Source organism: Apaloderma vittatum, unplaced genomic scaffold, assembly GCF_000703405.1.
Source record: "Apaloderma vittatum isolate BGI_N311 unplaced genomic scaffold, ASM70340v1 scaffold287, whole genome shotgun sequence".
NCBI classification, from domain to species: domain Eukaryota; kingdom Metazoa; phylum Chordata; class Aves; order Trogoniformes; family Trogonidae; genus Apaloderma; species Apaloderma vittatum.
In genome coordinates, this window is record NW_009725437.1 from 64,218 (window position 1) to 83,768 (window position 19,551).

Sequence of the window (19,551 nt, forward strand, 5' to 3'; positions counted from 1 at the left end):
TTAGCATGTTCTTTTTAATTTGGATGTTATTTACTCAGCATGTGCTGCTTATGACCCAGGTTCTCATTTGGTAAATACTGCTGTGATGAAGTTTGCGTTTTGGGTGTCAGATCTCTTTGCAGAAAACAAGGATTTGGACTTGTATCTCTGTGAGCAAACAAAATACTGTGCATAAAGGTTCCTTCCAACCCAATGCATGCTGTGATTCTATGAGGGCAGAAGCTCCTGTAGGGTAATATGACTGGTGCTACCCATATACTGTTGAAATCTTAACAGAAGCAATCCATTTTATTTTACTCTCTGGATCTTAACTAACATCTCATCTGCATCTGCTATTTATTGCGTAGAGGATGATGATGAGCCTGATGGAGAGGACAACTGGTTTTGCATGTGGCTTAAGACACCTTTGGTCAAAGTGTTCTCTACTCACAGAACAGGAGAAAAAAGTACCAACCTGAGGTCTCTTTGGAGATAGTTGTGATTGGGTTTCCCTAAGCAACTTCATAAGCTGACAAGGTTCTTCTCTTGGCTATTTGCTCCCGCCTCAGAGCTTCCTCAGAGCTGTTGCCAGTGCAACTGTTCATGGAGCACCATGGTGAACCATATCAGCAAGCTTTCCTGAGCTAAAAACATCCTCCATCCATTTATTTATTTATTGTTCTGCATTATTTGTAGCTTGGGATCAACTCTTTAGCATGGTTCACTGAGCAGTCCTGTGGGAGGGGGAGAGGGAGAAGGGCAAGAGTAACCATGCCCTCTGCCCACTCTATCAGCCTTAACCCAGTAAAAACAGTAAAAAAGTCTTGTTTCTCAAGATGGCAGACTGATGTTCAGAGCTGCAACCCTTGTCTGATCCCGAGTGAAGCACATTCAGATGTGTGCAGTTTCTCCTAGGGCTTGTTTCAGTGAGCCGGACTGTTCAGTTGTATGATCCGAGTGGGGCCAGGCCTCATAGGGTCAATCATGAGCAGAGGTGGCCAGGGCAATGCCTCCAGAGAAGGCCTCTCCTTCCACCTTTCCTTTTGTTCAGACATAGCGTAAACACTATAGCTTTTGCTTAGGGCCTGTCCTGAGTAGCAGGGTAGATCTTTGCTGTTAACACCTGAGATGAAGAAAGAGCATCAGGCCATTTGTGGACCCTGAAGACCATAACAGGCTGAGCTACAGATCTTCGTTTCTGTGAGCAGTCTAAACTGCACCTGCTCCTGAATTGTATTTCAAAATCCCATTTTAGAGATCAGATCTGAGATGCTGAAATCAAGCATCTGAGCTGAGGTTTTCAACAGTCTGAGAATCTTTTATTACTGCTTTTTTACTTGGTTGGAGAATAACATTACTTAAGAAGTAATTGAAGACAGCCTGTGGGAGGGTGCTTTGACTTTTCCAGTCAGTTCAAAGTCTCTTCACCCCCATCCCCAACCCCACCACATTTTCTAGGGTAGACTGGCATGTGACAGTATTTCTAACTTTCTGCTTTCAAAATGTGACCACTCAACAGAACAAGACCCCTCTTGTGACTCTGGCTGATAGTTTGTTGTCCTCATACTTGAGACAGAAAGTGGCAAATACAGATTTTAAGCATGAACACATTAGAACAGTTAAGTTTTGAACCTGGAACAGAAAATCCTGCTTATAAATTTCTAGTCTGTTACAGAAATTCAAGGCACATGTAAAAAGGGTCACTTTCTACACTTGAGGCTCACTTAGTAACAACCAGCTTAGATGATGTAACTGCAGACCCTGGTAAACCGTACCCGTTTACTAGCAGTTGTCACTCTGATCTCTAACAGCATGTTGTTTATCTAGACATATAATGAGAAATATGTGTTGAATGTGAGTGAATAGCCTTGCTTTAAACATGGATGAAGAGCGTTTAATCCATTATCACTGTAGCTTCTTAAAGGTGATGACTGTAGTGAGAAATAACATGTGTTGAGGAAATGGTTTTGATGATAGGTAAGTGTGTTTTTATCACTGCTTATTAAGTTATTTTTCTTACTAATATAACATCAGTTGTTCAATAAATCTTCAACAGGTGTTGTCTTACGTTACTAGCTCTAAAACTTATTTCCAGCTTCATCGAGGGTCTTTGTTGTTTGCTTTATAGCACCCAACACAAACGGTGTTCTAGTTCGTGACTGGTGCTTATAGGATTTGTGGCTCTACAGAAGTATTGTTTTATTTATTATTTTCTCCAGGTCAAAAGAATGCAATTCTTTCAGTGTGTTATGGAAAGCCATTATGTCAGGCTGAGGTTGCATTATAGTGACGGTGCGATAACAGCTTCCTTTTGCTCCCACTGAAGAGCAAAGTTGGGCTGAAGCTCTCCACCTGGAAAGTGTGGTGAAATTTTTTACCACATTATCATCTGTATCGTTCTCTTCTGTATTGGCATAACTCAGAGATGTTTTAATTTTACCTGTGTAGGGATAGCCGAGAGAATGATTGGATGAGTACAGACTTTCTGAGGCTTGTGTGTGGTGTTTTTTTCTTTAGGTGTGGTGAAGCACAGTAATAGAATTTCAGCTAGGGGCTAATTTTTCCATGATGCCATTACAAATATTTGTGGTGCTCTGCATGGCACCTATTTCTTCTTCACCAGCAAAGCAGGCTTAGGTGGATTTGTGTGCCGAAGCTGAATAAGGCAGGAAATCTCCTGGTCTATCATACTCATAATATGTCAGAGTGGCAAGAGATGTGTGAACCCTGGAGGTTCAATTTGCTCTTAAAACCTGGACTTGTAGCTTGAGGGCTCCTGCAGGAACTCTCCCCCTCCCTCCCATTGAGTTTACAAGGAGACCCAACACACCCAAAAATATTGTAAATGGATCACTGCCTTCGGTGACATCTGGCAGCATACCCTTTTCAATAGTGTTTAATAGCACTGTGTAAATGCCCACTCCTCAGGAACAAAGTTATGTTGGTGATATGGAAAACTTAGTGCTGGTTGTGTACAGAAGTCTCATCTCAGAGTTTTTTATATAACAGAGAGTGGTGGAGGCTTATTCTAGCTCTTGATTCTGCGACATCTTTGTGCCTGGGAAACATCATATGCTACCTACACTGTTGCCATTAGGGTCATGCAAAATATAATATTTTGTTTCTTGGAAATCTGTGCTGATTATTCACTTCTTGTGGTGCTTGTAAAGAAGTGGGCAACAGGTCTTTATCTTTTACTTACTAGTGCTTTCCTTCATGGAGCTTTCTTCTTTCCTCCACAGTTTGTCAAGGGACAAATAACAAGCTAACCCAGCTAGGACATATGGAAGACCATTTCACCAGCCTGCAGAGGATGTACAACAACTGCGAGGTCGTCCTTAGCAACCTGGAGATTACATACGTCGAGCACAATCGTGACCTCTCTTTCCTGAAGGTAAGTGTTCTTGGTCAATGTGCCCCTCCCTGCTAAAGGAATCTTACTGCATTTTTAAGTGTGAAAGATCAGCTACTTAAAAAGTTCTGTGGTGATCCAAAACCAAGGTAGCTAATGTCAGAGAAATTGCAGATCACAGTCTCAGCGTACCTGTAGGCTGCAGAATAAGCTCAACCCTACTGTACTAAGTGAGGTACTTTGAGAAACAGCTTTTCAGGCGCCTGCCAACCTATGCTGACTGCCATGAAGATGGGTTTCTCTTTATTTATAAGTATTATTGCATCCTTTCCCATTGCCTCACTCCTCAGACATTTCCCACCCGCAGAAATAAGATGAAGGGTATGACTCCGCACCCCACTGCCAGACTGCCACCAGCAGCAATAGCATCACACTTTAGGTTATATTTTTTTAAAGAAGGAGTTTTGCATGTCTTGGTTTTGTTATGGCTGGTTCTCAGAGTAAAAGGTTTTCAAAGAAAGAGGAAGGAAAGAAAAAAGTTTTTCAACAGAAGTGTATGTCTGGTGTCAAGAGCTCTTGTATGGTAGATATGAATAATAGGTCAGTCCTCTGGATTTAGAGGAGTAATCTGTTTGTGTGAGCTTTCCTCCTCGGAGAACAAAGAAAGGAGAAGAAAACATGTAATTATAGTATCAAGAAAGAACATCAGAAAAGAGATGTTTCAGACATTAGGGTTACAAATCTGATGGTATTGCCATTTTTCTTTCTCAAGCACTACTTGACCGTGGAGCATAACGTCCCCAGGAGCACAAGAGATCTCCTGAAAAAATCACTTGTGGTCTTCATAGAACAGAATAATATCCTAAGTGGTAGTCTGCAGGTTTTTCATTTGTGATGATTTTTGTAGGAGATTTCACAGTACAAGGCAGGAAGTAAGCTACATCCAGGGACAGTGCTTCACTTGTCTTCCTGTAACTGTTTAGTGCTTAAGAGAGAGATGGTTACCTACTCTTGTCCTCTGCTGAACATTGGAGGATCCACTAAGGAAGGGGCACAGGAGAAGGTAAAACCCTCAGTCAGATGGTGTCTCTGTGCTGCCGGTCATTAGAAGCAAGTATTCAGGAGAAGCATCATGCTTGGTTGCCATATCATACATGCTTGTCCTGTTTCCTGCATCCCCTGGGCAGCCCCACTCACCCTTTCTTGGGGACAGAACACAGAGGTAAGCTGGACCTCTGGAATGACCCCCTGGTAACTGCTCTAAGGGTCAGGTTATACCTGCCTAGACAAAGTTTTCCACGTAGTCCCGTCTTGTTCTTGGATTTAAAAATTTCTTTAAGAGATTAAGTGGTTCCTTGTTCCTTAAAATTGAAAGAGAGTGGATTGGAAGGGTAGGAGGAGGCCAGTAACTTTGTCAAGAGTAGAAAAGTGCTATGGATTAAGCACCTTGTTTCTTGTGTTATTTTTTCAGACGATACAGGAGGTTGCAGGCTACGTCCTCATCGCGCTTAACACAGTGGATGTCATTCCCCTAGAAAACCTCCAGATCATCCGAGGCAATGTGCTATATGACAACTCTTATGCCCTGGCAGTTTTATCAAATTACCCCATGAATAAAACCCAGGGTCTTCGAGAGCTGCCAATGAGACGACTATCAGGTGAGACGAGGGCAAGAGGTAAACCCATAAAGAAAACTTCAGCTGCTAGGTTTTTGGTATTGAGATCTGATTGAAGATCTCCTCTCCAAGTCGTATGCCATCAAATCCTTCTTTAAAAACAAGGATTTGAATGTTTTAGTTTCCAAGTTTCCTCTGTGCTTTCCTTCTAGCCAGCCTTCTTCAAAAGATGCAAGAAGTTCATAATTTCCTATTGCAAAAAGGTGCAGAAAATCCAAAAGCATCAATATCGTGATGAGACTTGTGTCCCTCAAAATCACGGAACTATTGAGGCTGGAAAAGACCTCTGAGATCATCAGGCCCAGCCTATGACCCAACACCATCACATCGGCCAGACCACGGCACTAAGTGCCACATCCAGCCTCTCCTTAAACACCTCCAGGGCTGGTGACTCCACCACTTCCCTGGGCAGTGCATCCCAGTGCCTGAGCACCCTCTCCGTGAGGAAGTGCTTCCTGAGATCCAACCTAAACCTTCCCTGATGCAGTTTCAGGCCATGCTCCCTTGTCCTGTCACTGGTTGCCCGGGAGAAGCACCCGACCCCACCTGACTACAACCCCACTTCAAGTAGTCATGGAGACTGATAAGCTCTCCCATGAGTCTTCTCCAGGAGGAGATTCCAGTGCATACATGTCAGTATTTTCTTTTAAATTCCAGTGGGAGCTAAGTTAGGATCTTCCGGGATCTCTGGCTGATGGTGTCTGGCCGTGCACACCAGCAGTGCCATATCTGCTGAGTACAGTGGCCTCTGAAGGTGACACCAGGCAGAAAGCTGCTTTGTAGTAGCACCTCAGTGGCATCCAAGAGCAGCCAACCCTCCAGAAACCCGTCAGTCAGAGCCTGGTGTTAGTTGCACCATCAGGAGCGCTGGTGCCACGTAGGTTGTCCTTTTCTGTCAGCACTGTGTTACTGAGGTGAAGAAATATGTGTTTTATTTCCCTTTCAATCAGAGACAGAAGACGTGGGCACTTTGCTTCACTTACCTCATTTTTTCCCTTCTGTGGCAGAAATTCTCAACGGAGGTGTTAAAATCAGCAACAACCCCAAACTGTGCAACATGGACACTGTTCTCTGGAATGACATCATTGATACAAGCAAGAAGCCTCCAACGGTGCTTGAATTTGCAAGCAACCTGTCTTCTTGTGAGTATTAACTTACCAAAAATGCAATGCTCTTCCTCATTTCAGAGAGAAGAACGAATATCACATGTTTTTTGTGGTGGGCTTCAGGTCAGCCAAGTCCGGCGTGCAGGGCCACCGAGCTCTGTTCCGAGGGAAGCCCTCTGACTTTTTCACCAGTGGCTTAAGATGTCATTTTTGTGGTGGTTAGGTCCTTAGCTCATAGCTCAGAGAAGTTCTTGAGGAAGCTTCTCTTCCTTTCAGACAGTACCCTGCATTTTTGTTTCTTCAAATACAGGTCAGAATAACATGCACTCATTTGCTTTCCAGCAATTTTCTGTTTACAATACAAGGTTCTGATCTACAAAACCCATATGGGCACCTTCATGCAGTTACTGTGTACCTTGAAACCTCTTTAACACTGAGGCCCAAGTAGAGTGCTGTAAAACTGGTGTTTTGGGCTCCAGACATTATCCTTGCAAAATTAATGATAAACAGGTAGATGAATCTGATGCTTTAGATCAGCAGAGAGATGAGCTTATATTTAAAAATTTGTGTAGCCTGTGCTTTGAGTGGGCTCAAACCAATCCTTCAGCCTTACAAGTCCCTTGCAAAATCCCCAGTCATTTCATGGAAGGGAGAGTTTATTTTCATTTCTGAGCATTTAATTTCTGGCACTGTAAATTGGTGGAGAAAACAAATTTTCTTTATCTTCTTCAAGTTGCCTAACTGCTTGAGAGCTGATAGCCAACTTCTGTGTTGACCTATTTTTCTGCGTAGCCCTAGCATAATCAAGGGGTTGTAGATGATACAACTTGGCACAGGAGTTTGGCTCTAAACACCACAGAAATGTTAACCTTTAACTTTTCAACTTTCAAAAAAATAGAAGTTCTTCAGTCCCACTCCAAATCAATCAACTCTTGGACAAGTATTGGCGTTTGCCCAACTACTTGATGGGCAGTCTGAAGGAGGAAGAATCACACATTGTTAGCAGGAGGAATTGCTCTAGTAGGAAATGCCTCTTAAAGTAGTGAATTCCAGATTAGTCTGCCTAGATATCCATTTATGGTTTTAAGAACAATCCCATAATCTAAAATAAGGCATTTCTCTGGGACTTTGCTTGTCATAAAGAGAAAGAAAAAGAGAGAAAAGAGTGAGGAGAGAGGAATGCAAAAGAACCCAGCACCGAACCTTCAGGATCAGGCAGGGCGTCCGTCCATTCTGCCGCCTCTCCATCGATTCTCCATCTGCTGCGTAGTCCTACGCTGAGGAGTACTTTTGGCAAAGGGCGGGAGGAGGGCATGAAGCAGACAAGTTGAGTTACTTTGTGGTTGGAGGAGTTGGCAGTTGCCTGTGAATCCAGTTGAGTTTGTTCAGAAACGTTGATTTACATGTGGCCTGTAGCGAGCAGCTGGCACATGCCCGGCCGCAAGCCGCCGATGACTTGCCGTGGCATGCAAACCCCAGCAGAGGGGCCAGCCGGGCAGTAGCTGAGATTCTTGCTCCTGGGAAAAATATGCCTCTTTGTAAGCTAGACTGGCTGGGTGTTGCACTCACTTGCTCAGAGGTGTGGAGAACTGCACGTAGGAAACGAGAGCTGAACAAAGGATAAAGGTTTAAGTCCCAGCACTCAAAATTTTTGAGCACTAATGTATAGGTGCTTCCTCCCCTGGTTTATCAAGAAGGAAAGCTCAAGTCTTTTTTTTTTTTCTCTGATTCGTGTGATGATGTTGTTATTATCCATGTTCACAGAGTATAATGCTCTGATCTCATGTTTTAGGTCCCAAATGTCATCCAAACTGCACAGAAGACCACTGCTGGGGTCCTGGTGAACAGAACTGCCAGACATGTAAGGCTACAGATTAATTAAAAAATATCTTGTGTGCTCTGACATACTAACTTTGTAACTACCAAAAAACTAATCTGTCAAGCATGAACTAGTGACATGTGTTTCACACTTGTCCTTCTCGGCATCCTGCTGCACTGGGCCTCCCTGGAGCACACCTTGGACCAACCTCTGTGCAGAAGCGCAGTTGCAGGGAGGACACCCCCTGTTTCTGGAGGGGAAGCTTGAGGTGGTTTAACTAGGGTCTGGATTTCCCTGAAGATGTGCTGTTCTTCTAGAGGCAAAAAAACATAGCTGTCTCCCACATTGAAAGCTTTTCGCTGTCACCCACAACCTTCTCCCATCTGTACCTGAGAACATTTATTCTTTAAGATACGCATGGTTCAACTTTACTCTTTATTCTTTATGTGACTTTACCAATATTAAAGGGAGTGCAAACTGTATGGTGAATTGTTTGCCTTCCTGACAATGGCTATGACTCTTGCAGAGCCATTTTGCAGGCCAATTAATACTTTGGATTAATTTCTGTCAGAACCAACAACATAACTTGATTTTTTTCCTGGCTTTAATTCCTCATTTTGGCATCGCTGTGGGTTTCTTCTGTAAACACGAAAGATGTCACCTTCATGTGGGTAATCACATGCTATGCTCAGAGGACCTTTGGAAGGCTCGCAGAAAATACGTAGTCATTTTTTAATTTTTAAGTGGAGATATTTGGCATTGTGGGGATTTTCAGTTTGGTGGCCTGTGATTTATTGCAAAATTGTGCAGGTAGGATACTTGCTTGACATTAAGAGAACATTCATTCAGAAGCGCTTGAGATCTTAGAAAGCTTTATTCTTCCTAAAGTAAATGCTGAGGAGGAAGACCATCTCAATTTGTTTCACTGCTTCATTATTCCCTTTTTCTGTAATAAGCAGGGAAAGGCACTGTTTCCAATTCTTTAGTTTTTTTAATGTTCAGTAGACAGACTGCTGATCTAGGCATAATGCAAATGAAAAAAACATCCCAACTTCAATTTTTCCTTGCAAATAATCACCTAAACTTAAGTTTTGTGCTTACAAATATCAGGCCAAATCTGTAAGGCTTCTAGAGCTTAAAGAAAAAGGAACACATAGCTTATCTCTCTTCATTTAGTATAAGCTTTAGGTACTTTAAGTCAGCTCTGCAGTTTGGCTCTCGAGGTGGACAGTGGCCACAAAGCTCTTCCTGGGTCAGTCCCTGCAGCTGAGGCCTCACAGCTGTCCCAGGGGTTTGTGAAACCTCAGGTCTCAGCCCTGCAAGCTTCCAGCATTTACAAACTCTTTCTGGCTTCAGGAGGATGACTAAGAGCGCATAAAACGAAACCTTTTGCAGTCTCTGGCCCTCCTCTCCAGGCGTTTGATAATCTAGCCAACTGAAAATGTATCCCACATTTCCATATGTGGGAAAGTTTGGGGAGAGGCGTATCTTTCTCCTTGAACAAATGTGGGATATTCTGTATGAAATATAAATGTTTGCCATGATATATGTTTCCAGCAGGAAGCTCTAGTCAATAGCTATCAAAGTGATGAGCTGTTTTACTCCCCTGCTGATATTTATGAGAAAAAGGATATCAAAACACTATTTGTGTAGAACAATGTGCTTTCTATCCCCCTGTTTCTAGAGGAATGAAGGAATTGCTATCAGAGAAGCTAATGCACATTGTGGAAATAATTTTCCTTGAAAATATCTTATTTACAGGCCTACAAGAAAAGTGAAATAATACAGTTTAGATACAGAAGTGTCTAATGGAAAAGGATAGGAAATATGATTTTTTTAAAAAAAATTACTGTTGTGTACCCTGTAGCAGGCTGCATTTTCCGATAATTTTCTGTTAATTAAGAAACATCTGTTTCCGACTTACAGTAATTCCTGATGATACTGTAACTCATTTGTGCCAAGTATGAAGTTGATAACAGTTAACGTAGCTCAGAGCTGAGAAGCTCAGGGTGCTGTGATGTGGCGGATTAGCCATCAGGTTTGCTGTAAGGTCTAAGGCCAGGGTCTGTGGATCAGTAATTTTTCTGTAGAGAACAACCAATCCCGATTTGGGTCACTGGTACAAGCAATGCTAGCTGTTAATTTCTGGGTGTTTTGTAATTCTTCTTATTATAATATTCTCTGCTTTGCTATTCAGAATGTTGCAGGCAGTTTTTGCTTCCCTGCAAAAAGCTGAATCAGGGCCAGTTCTTCCTCTGGGTTGCTGCACTGATGCAAACCCTGTGGGAGTTCAGTAATGAAGATAAAATTTGACCAGGGAGTTGAAGCCTAATGAAAAAAATAGAATACGCACATGAAATCAGTTTGCTGAGTGGGTCTCCCCTTTCTCTGCAAATTTCAGAAATGTTTGGTGTGTTGAGGAGATCCTAACACCACATCACCACTGTACAATTTCTCGTTAAGGTACAGAGTCCTGACAGTACTGCCGTCGTGTTGTTTTTCCCAAAGCTAGCACCAATGATAGCAGATGTTCTCAACAAAATGGAGCCAGATCCTGCCCAGCAACATCCTGCCACAGGGACCTGGATGCTCTTTCTAAGCAGGACATGGTTTGCTGGCTGGGACCAGAGTGCTTAGCACCTTGTGAGAACCAAGACAATTACGAGCTGAACACAACCCCTTCTTGTCACCACCCACACCAGCTTTGGCCTTATATGAGCAGAGAGTATGCATCCCGTGGGGAAAGATCACACACCAGGCCTTTTCTCCCTGTTCCTTGATCTCATTGCAGCGAGTACAGCTTAAACATTCTTCATTCATGATGTTTTTGCTTTTTTTGTCTGTCTTCCAGTAACGAAAGTCATCTGTGCCCAGCAGTGCTCCGGCCGGTGCAGGGGAAAGGTGCCCAGTGACTGCTGCCACAACCAGTGTGCTGCGGGGTGCACGGGGCCTCGGGAGAGCGACTGCCTGGTAACGATGCTATACCACCCCCATAACTGCTGAAATCCCTGGCATGGCAAGGCAGGCTTTCAGCTGCCTTTCCTTGAGCCTTCTTCTGTCCAAGAAGGCCTCTTGAGAGATGCCTTCTTGAGAGGTGCTCCATGGCTTTCCTGCATGGGTGGTCGGTGGGAACGAAGAGAATGTGAACTTCACAGAACCCTTAGCTGACTCTGCAGGTGCCAAACCGACATTAGTGCCTTTGAGAACGCAGCTGAGAGTAAAGTTGTTGCAGAGCAGCTAAGTGTTTGCTGTAGGGTGACTTTTCGACATAGATGAGTCCCCAGGTCCTCAGCTGCCACCACGGTGCAGTGGTTTCCCCTGCCGGCACAGCTTTGCCTTGTGCAGCTTAGCTCTAGTCAGTAATAATCTTGGTTTACAAAAGCAAGAACTTCTAAGAGGAGTAAGATATGATGAATCTTCACTTTTTTTTTGCATTTTGTTGAACTTCAGACATTAAATCAAGATTTCCTTTTCTGGTTTTCACTTGCCACAAAAGCACTTTGTCTGGGGGACCCTGGAACAGTGGTGGGGGAAGGAGCAAATGTCGTTTTTTTAGGAAGAAAGAAATCCCATTGCTTCTCTACAGGAGTTTCAGAGGGTTGGTACACGCTGCGGTTTTAACTCTTCCCCTTCTTTGCACTACACTTTGTTCTGATTTAAGTGACACCTGAGTAATTGCCACAGAAAACGTGTGGTCTGCGTTTTGTTGTTGTTACTGGTATTCCTGGTCCCCTTATAAATTGTGTGTTATGATGCCTGTACTAGCTCACAAGAGAAGACAGCTACTCTCCCTGGAAAGCCAGGGAAGAAAAAAGGCAAAAAAGAGTGATTATTAATTTAATGCAGAATAAGATTGGAAGAACCAACTAGTCCTTCATAAATGCCTGCTAAATTGTTCATTACCTGCAGCCAAGTATAATGGCTTCAGTTTAATATTTAGCAAGAAAAGTCAGTAATCAGCAAGAAAGTACTTGATTCGATTTAGGTTATTAAAAAGTGGCAGAGAAAAGTACCATTTGTCTTGATCTGGTTACTGCTTGTAATTTGGGAAAATTCTTCTAAGGCATGCAGATTTGCTCCTGTTCCCATGTGAACCCCAGCAGCTCTCTGCCACGGTGCCAAGGTTTCGTGTTCAGAACAAGAAAACCTCATGTTCTTTTTTTTTTCCCCAAATGTTAAACTCCATTACCCAACCAAAAGCAACCTTTCACCTTCAAAGCATGAGGGACCATCCCTGTAGCTGCTTGGGTTTTACATTAGAGCTGAGAAGGAAACAGATGAGCCCATCAGAGTGATTGATTTTAAAGACCTAATATAAAACCATTGCCACTTTTTAAGGAGAAGGTAGTTTAATGGGTGCTGCTGTTCAATGACAGGCATGCCGCAAGTTTCGGGATGATGCTACGTGCAAGGATACATGTCCCCCATTGGTCCTGTATAACCCCACCACTTACCAGATGGATGTCAACCCTGATGGAAAATACAGCTTCGGAGCTACTTGTGTGAGAGAATGTCCACGTAAGTTAATTTCTGGTTGCAGCTGTACAGGAGGTGAGGTTGGAAGGGACCTGTGTCATCTCTCTGCATTATGGTTAAGTGAAGGAGCACTTTCCGTTCTTCTATGGAAACTGGGAACAAGTGACAAAAATAAGAGAATAGCTGGTAAAGAAGACAGCCTCTTTAAACTGTCTACATCCATTACCTTCCCTGACATTTAACTTGACTTCTCGGGATTTTTTCCCTGATGGGGAGAAAAACTTCTTATGAGAATCATCAAAACAACAGCCATATGGGATCAATCCTGTGGAATACCAAAGCAGTATCAACTCTTAACCAGTTCTTAATAAGGACTGGTAGAAAGTCATTGGTTTAAACACTCCCTTTCAAGGCCTGTGATCATTGCTTCCTCTACAGATGCTTGCTTTTTCTTTCATGCCATTCCATCCCGTGTTTTTTTAATCCATCAAGACTTAAACGTAAGAGAGGGTTTAGCATCAGAACTGGTATCCCTTTCTGAGGCTGACCATTGGCCTGCCTGGCCCTTTAGCCTGGAAGAGTACATGAAGGTGAGGGGTCAGAAGTGCCATGTATTGATCACGATTATGGCACTGCTGCACGGCCTGATCTTGGCAATGTTGTTTTATCCTTCTGTGACCATTACCCTCTCCATAAAATGATGATAGCACTATATCTTCATCTACCTTCTAAGGATCTTTGTGATAATTCATATTTAATGCCTGCACTTTGCTAGATATGCCATAAGTTCAAACCCCCCTACCAGTATTGAAATGCCTGTGCAGCCCCCAACACATCCCTCTTGTGTTTCAATGCCCGTTGTATCCATGTTTTTTCCAGACAACTATGTGGTGACGGACCACGGCTCCTGTGTTCGCTCTTGCAATACCGATACTTATGAAGTAGAAGAAAATGGTGTTCGGAAGTGTAAAAAGTGTGATGGGCTATGCAGCAAAGGTATAAAAAGCATGGAATAAACCAGTAAGGCTTTGAGACGATAGGCAGCTTATTAAAAAAGATACATGGAGTTCTGACCTTAATTATATGCAAATTCAATATAAATACCCAGTGATAGTTTGGAGATCTGACAAGTAATTTAATCGGGAGACATGCCTGTGGAGCATGCTTTCCCACTGGGATACACAAGTGTAGTAGATAAACTGTGCATTGTGCGTATGTGTATCTTGCACATCAGCCTTCTCCTTCATTTGTCCTTCTCAGTATCCCATCACGGGGAATAAAATGAAAATGAGACACAGAGATAGAAGGGCATGTGCCAGAGCCTAGGTGCAGAGATGCTTGGACCAGAGCTGCACAACCAGGCAAGCAGGAGGCACTTATATTGTGGTGCTTTCCAAAAAGCAAAAGTGGGCATAAGATCTATAAAATTCATCTTAGAGTGGTAGGTTTAACCATATGAGTATGCCTTCTGGACTAATGGCGTTTCATGTTTGTTCCCTTCCATGTAATTGGGCTTCACTCTTCTTCCCCCTGACTTTTGTATCTCTTTTAACAGTGTGCAACGGCATTGGAATAGGTGAACTTAAAGGGATCCTCTCCATAAACGCCACAAACATTGACTCCTTCAAAAACTGTACGAAGATCAATGGGGATGTCAGCATTCTTCCAGTTGCGTTTCTAGGGTGAGTTGCCTGCTGATTGTTCAGCACTGCAGGAGAAGGGCTAGAGAGAAATTCAGGATGAGCCATTCTTTTCCCAATTCCTCATTCTGTTTGTTTCAGTGATGCCTTCACGAAGACCCTACCCTTGGACCCCAAGAAGTTGGACGTCTTCAAAACAGTCAAAGAAATAACAGGTTAGCAATGAGTTTTAAGCTGAGATGTTCTCTGACTAGTACTGCCAAAAAAACCCAAAGGTTTCTGAGTACATGAAAGGAAATGCAAGCAAACAGTTTATTTCTGAGCTACTCTTTACAAAGGTGGTCAGCAGCTCCTCACCAGCATTACACCCAAGTAACCCATACTGGTCTCCCATTCAAGGTGTATGGTTTGGTCAGACCATTCTTTCTGCGGAACTGTCAACCCTAGAAAAGAGTAAAAGCAGAGGAGATCCTCAGCCACCCAAGAAGTATGTGGTGATGCAGAGGCGTGCCACTTGGGCTAAAAGAAGCAAAGTGTGTTTCTATTTGTGGAAAACCTTTCGGCAGCTCCTTAGGGAAGCGTGCTCAGCAGCTTGCGTCATCTTCATGGAGACACCCTCTCCAGCCTGAAGAGCTCTTCGTTGGGATGAATGTGTCTCCACGAGCACAAAGCAGCCGGCGGAACGCTCAGCCGCCATCTTGCACCAAGTGTCAATTAAAAGTAATTTTGTTCGGCCCATTATAAAATGAGTGCAACGTCAGAGCTGGGTCCACAGACGTGACTCAAATTCCCCTTTTCTTTCTGTCTTTTACCTGTCTGGTTCCCTTCAGGGTAGCAATGACTAACTCCAGAGCTCCATACAGCAGCCTGCAGTTTCCCAATTTCTGTCCCTCCTCCCAAGCAGGGAAATCTGCTTGCCTTAGCAAATGCACTCCAAGCAGTTTGTCTGTTCTGCTCTGTTTCTACTTTCTCTTCAGTTTTCCTGATCCTCGAGGGTACCTCACAAATGGGATGGAGTTATGCCTTTCTGCTGCAGCCTCTCTGCCAGGGTATCTGCTGGCAAGAGCCATCATCACTAGTGGCTCAGCGTGGCAGGATGTCTCTTACGCTCCTAAACCCGTGTGGTGGGCTAAGAAGTAAACTGTTTATAAAACAGAGTTTAAAAATATCTCCTTGCTCTCTAAAATGTCATGTCTCACTTTTGAGATTCTCAGATAAGCGTAGGGGAAGCACAGATGCCTTCTCCCGGCACAGGAGGAGGTCGGGGAGTAGGTTCTGCTACCAATATTCATTGCAGATTTATTATTATTAATATTTTTTAATCTTCTTTTCTTCATTTCAGGATTTTTGTTGATTCAGGCCTGGCCCGATAATGCTACTGATCTGTATGCTTTCGAAAATCTGGAGATTATACGAGGCAGAACCAAGCAACAGTAAGTACATCAGCACCAGAGCTCCATTCAGAGCTGTGCGTGTCTGAGCACACCAGGATGACAAGCACTATGAGACTCAGGTGTCTCAAAACTGATGCAAAAGGGGCAAAACCCTGTGAAGAGCAGAACGTGCCCTGGGGGATGAGCCTCTCAGCTCTGTGCTGTGTCTGGAGGGCTGTCCTGAACCTCCTGTCTCAGGACAAGGATGTCCTCCACCAGCCTGGAAGCACAAGCAGGACAGAGAGCTCTCTTTGCAGTCTGGAGCAAGTTACCATGTGCCCAGAAGGTCTCTGGGGTTTGAGGTAGCTTGGCAGTTGGAGATAGAGACCGTGGCTGCCAGGCAGTGCAGGCCCCGGCAGTGCATCCAGCATCCTCCTGGCCTTGTCCTGAGAGGCTTGATGAGCCAGGACAAAATAATGCCTGCTGTACCTACAATCATTGTTGCACATCATTTACTTGACAGAGGGTACATGTTCTGCCGGTTTTAGCTTAAAAATCCCATGCAGAACCAGACATGAGTATTGCGGTTGTTTGCAGTAGGTGTGTCATGTGCCAGGTGTTAAGTTTAGAGGGCTGAGCAGCATCTTCCTTGAACAAAATTCAGTTCACAGCAACACACATTTGAAAACCAAAAGAAAAAAGTGCAGTGTAAAGCCATGCTTATTAATCCTTTTTCTCCCATGTTTTTTCTTTCTGTCCATCTCCATTTTAGTGGCCAGTATTCTCTTGCTGTTGTCAACCTGAAAATACAGTCCTTAGGGCTGCGCTCCCTTAAGGAAATAAGTGATGGAGATGTTGCCATTATGAAGAACAAGAACCTTTGCTATGCTGACACCATGGACTGGCGCAGCCTCTTTGCAACTCAGAGCCAGAATACAAAAATCACACAGAACAGAAATAAAAACGAGTGTGGTAAGTCAGCGCTGCCTTCGTGCTCCCTGCAGAAACTTGTGCTCAAATGCAAGAGTGATATGAGCAAAGTGTTTTTCTCTCTGTTCCCCTGGCTGGAAAATTCATCAGTGATACTGCTTTAGTGAAGGTGATGAGGGAAAAGTGGGATTTTTTCCCATAGAGGATATGGACTTCGTGGTGTCCAGCAGGTGGGAAGGAGCTGGTTCACCTCTATGGGCATAGTGAAACCACGTAGGTTGAAGGACATAGAAGCATAGAAGGACTTTCTTTAACAATGTTGAAGCTGTTGTTTGGCCATAGTGCTGTTGACTGCAATGCTCACTGGACAAAATCTGATTATTTCTCTTTGCAGAATATGCTTTTACCATATTTTGGAAAATGATCGTAGAATCACAGAACAGTTTGAATTGGAAGGGACCTTAAAGATAGCCTAGTCCAACCCCCTGCTATGGGCAGGGTCATCTCCCACTAGACCAGGTTGCTCAAAGCCCTATCTAGCCTCGCCTTGAAACACTTCTACGGAGAGGGGATCCAAAGATCCTCTGGGCAGTCTGTTCTAGTGTGTCACCACCCATCTGTCCTGGTTACCATCGTAACTCAACCTCCTCATTTCCAGTCTAAATCTACCCTCTTTCAGTTTAAAACTGTTGCACTATGTGCTATCTCTACACACCTCGGTAAAAAGTCATTATAAGCCCCCTTTAAGTATTAAAAGGCCACGATAAGAGACTTCTGTTCTCCAGGCTGAACAACCCCTGCTCTTTTAAGCTGATTCTGGTTTGGCTTTGTTATATGTCTGTTAAAGTGTCACAGAGGAGCTTGTTTTCATTCCTAAAGGCCAGAAATCACTCTTAGTTTCAGGCTTTAGGAATTAAGAGGCATGATTATTCCTTTTCCACACTACCAGAACCATTCATATCTGCTCTGGAACAGGTTGGAGAATCTGGCTGGTCAGTCTGGAGTCACTGGCAGTGCTGTGTCTGGCCTCTCTCTTGCCTTGATTTTCATGGCTTTTCTTGTCTCTTTCTCTCCCAGCTGCTGCCAAACACGTTTGTGACCCGCTGTGCTCTGACGTGGGCTGCTGGGGCCCAGGACCCTTCCACTGCTTCTCCTGCAGGTTTTTTGATCGCCAGAAGGAATGTGTGAAACAGTGCAACATCCTGCAAGGGTAAGACCTCTGATGCGCTTGAGGTTTTGGAAATTATTTGGGGTGGGGGTTTTTGTTATTCTTTAAAATGTATTGTAGCTAGAAGGAGAGCAAGAAAAGGTATCTCTGGTTGTACGGGATTTCATGAGTTTTGCAGAGATGTTGTGTGAGGGCAGTACCTAGCTGAGATGCTCCTCCTTTCACATTCAGTGTTGCTTAGGAGTTTGCTCCTGCCACAGTGACTGCTGAGAAAACATCCTTTTAAGCCTAAGAGGAGAGTCTCTGGAGGCCCAAGGAGGCTAAGCCACACACTTCCTTCACATAAAAAATAAAGCCCTGGTGAAAAACCAAGCTGTGCCTGTCATGTCAAGCACATTGGGAAAGAGCCAGAGCCATTTGCAGTCACCTCCTGGAGCCAGGGCTTCACTGCTTGATCATAGAATCATAGAAAGGTTTGGGTTGGAAGGGACCTTAAAGATCTAGTTCCAACCCCCCTGCCATGGGCAGGGAGACCTCCCACTAGACCAGGTTGCTCAAAGCCTCGTCCAACCTGGCCTTGAACACTTTCAGGGATGGGGCATCCACAGCCTCTCTGGGCAACCTGTTCCAGTGCCTCACCACTCTTTCTGTGAGGAATTTCTTCAACAGGCTTCCTTACTGCAAAGGGTTTCTTGTATTTGCTCAGATGAGCAAGTTGTCCTGCGATTTGCAGAGCTGCAATCAAGGGAAAGTGAACTTTCATCCAAAAAGCGCTGGGAGCAGCAATTTCAGGAAAAACTGTTATTTCAGCCTTTGTCAAGCCAAGGAAAACGTATCGCTGCCTGTGTGTCAGGACTGTGGCTGGAGTTTTCAGTCAGTTCTACAGGTGATATGGGTGGGAAAGGCACATCTAGCACCAAAAATTACAGGGATTTTTCAATAAATCTTTCAGAGTTGGTCTTTTAAAAATCATGATTACTAAGCAAGTACTTGAAAGGGTGCTGATGCCCCTGATGTTTGTATTTCTCTGGCAACTTGCAGTTCAGCAGCTGTCTTTTTTGTAAGTGTATTCCCTCCAGCAGCTATTATGACCTGAAGGGCAGATCTGGGCATTTTTTGTGTCAAATGATGGGTAGACTTAGTTTAATTAATAACACCATTACTTGAAGTGGAATAACTTTATTGCTATTGAAACCATCTGTTCCTAACTCTTGTATTTTAATGATTCCTTGTGTGTTGTAGGGAGGGCATGAATTTAATTATCAGTGCATTGCTGTTTAACTTTTCTAATTATTATTTGGAACCTCGGAATCACTTGAACTGGTTTTGCTGATCTCTTTGCATCACTGCCATTTAAAAGCCTCTGGAAATCATTGCAAAAATTTTGTGTCATTGGCTTAAAAGAGAAAGTAAACTAATTTGTAGTATGCAGTCTGGAGTGCCAGGTGTTGCACCGCCAGCCAAATTTTACTCTTCCCCTGGTTGAACTGAACAAGTGCTACTAGTGTAGCCAGGAGGGTCCCCCTGTACCTCCTCCTGTCTCAGTGCCATCATCCCAATCTATTTAAACTGGAAAAGTCAGGAAAAGGAGAGACGACCACAATGTATCACTCGCTATTCAGCCTCGTTTTTTCATTATTTCTCCTTTTTTTTGTTGTTTTCCAGGGAGCCGAGAGAGTTTGAAAAGGACTCCAAGTGCCTCCCCTGCCACCCCGAGTGCCTGGTGCAGAACTCCACTGCCTACAACGCAACCTGCACCGGACCGGTAAGAGCACATTCAGCTTAGCAAACCTGCTCCTCAGACCATATATTAATACACATTTCCCAAGTTGAGATCATCCTGAGGTCTCATTTACCTTTCTCTGAGATGGTGTGGAAATGGGGGCCGTTGGAAGTCATCAAGATCTTGGAGCGGGGGAACAGAAACAGAGGAAACCTCAGAGTGTTATTTTGCTTTTATGTCACCCATCATACATGTAATTCACAGTCACAGGCATCGTAAGGCCATTCTTTTTTGCATGTTTTTACAGGG

The 19,551-nt window shown here is 43.8% G+C and overlaps 1 protein-coding gene across 1 annotated transcript in view; it reads left to right on the forward strand.

The window, feature by feature from the left end:
* The first annotated feature begins 3,225 nt into the window (after positions 1-3,225).
* EGFR (epidermal growth factor receptor) overlaps positions 3,226-19,551 on the forward strand; it is a 43,112-nt gene continuing 26,786 nt past the window's right edge. Inside the window, 13 exon segments of the mRNA XM_009872885.1 lie at positions 3,226-3,373; positions 4,803-4,989; positions 6,015-6,149; positions 7,906-7,974; positions 10,784-10,902; positions 12,309-12,450; positions 13,288-13,404; positions 13,964-14,090; positions 14,190-14,263; positions 15,391-15,481; positions 16,194-16,393; positions 17,429-17,561; positions 19,185-19,284. Coding sequence (XP_009871187.1) covers positions 3,263-3,373; positions 4,803-4,989; positions 6,015-6,149; positions 7,906-7,974; positions 10,784-10,902; positions 12,309-12,450; positions 13,288-13,404; positions 13,964-14,090; positions 14,190-14,263; positions 15,391-15,481; positions 16,194-16,393; positions 17,429-17,561; positions 19,185-19,284 — 1,605 coding nt within the window. The 5' untranslated portion in view covers positions 3,226-3,262.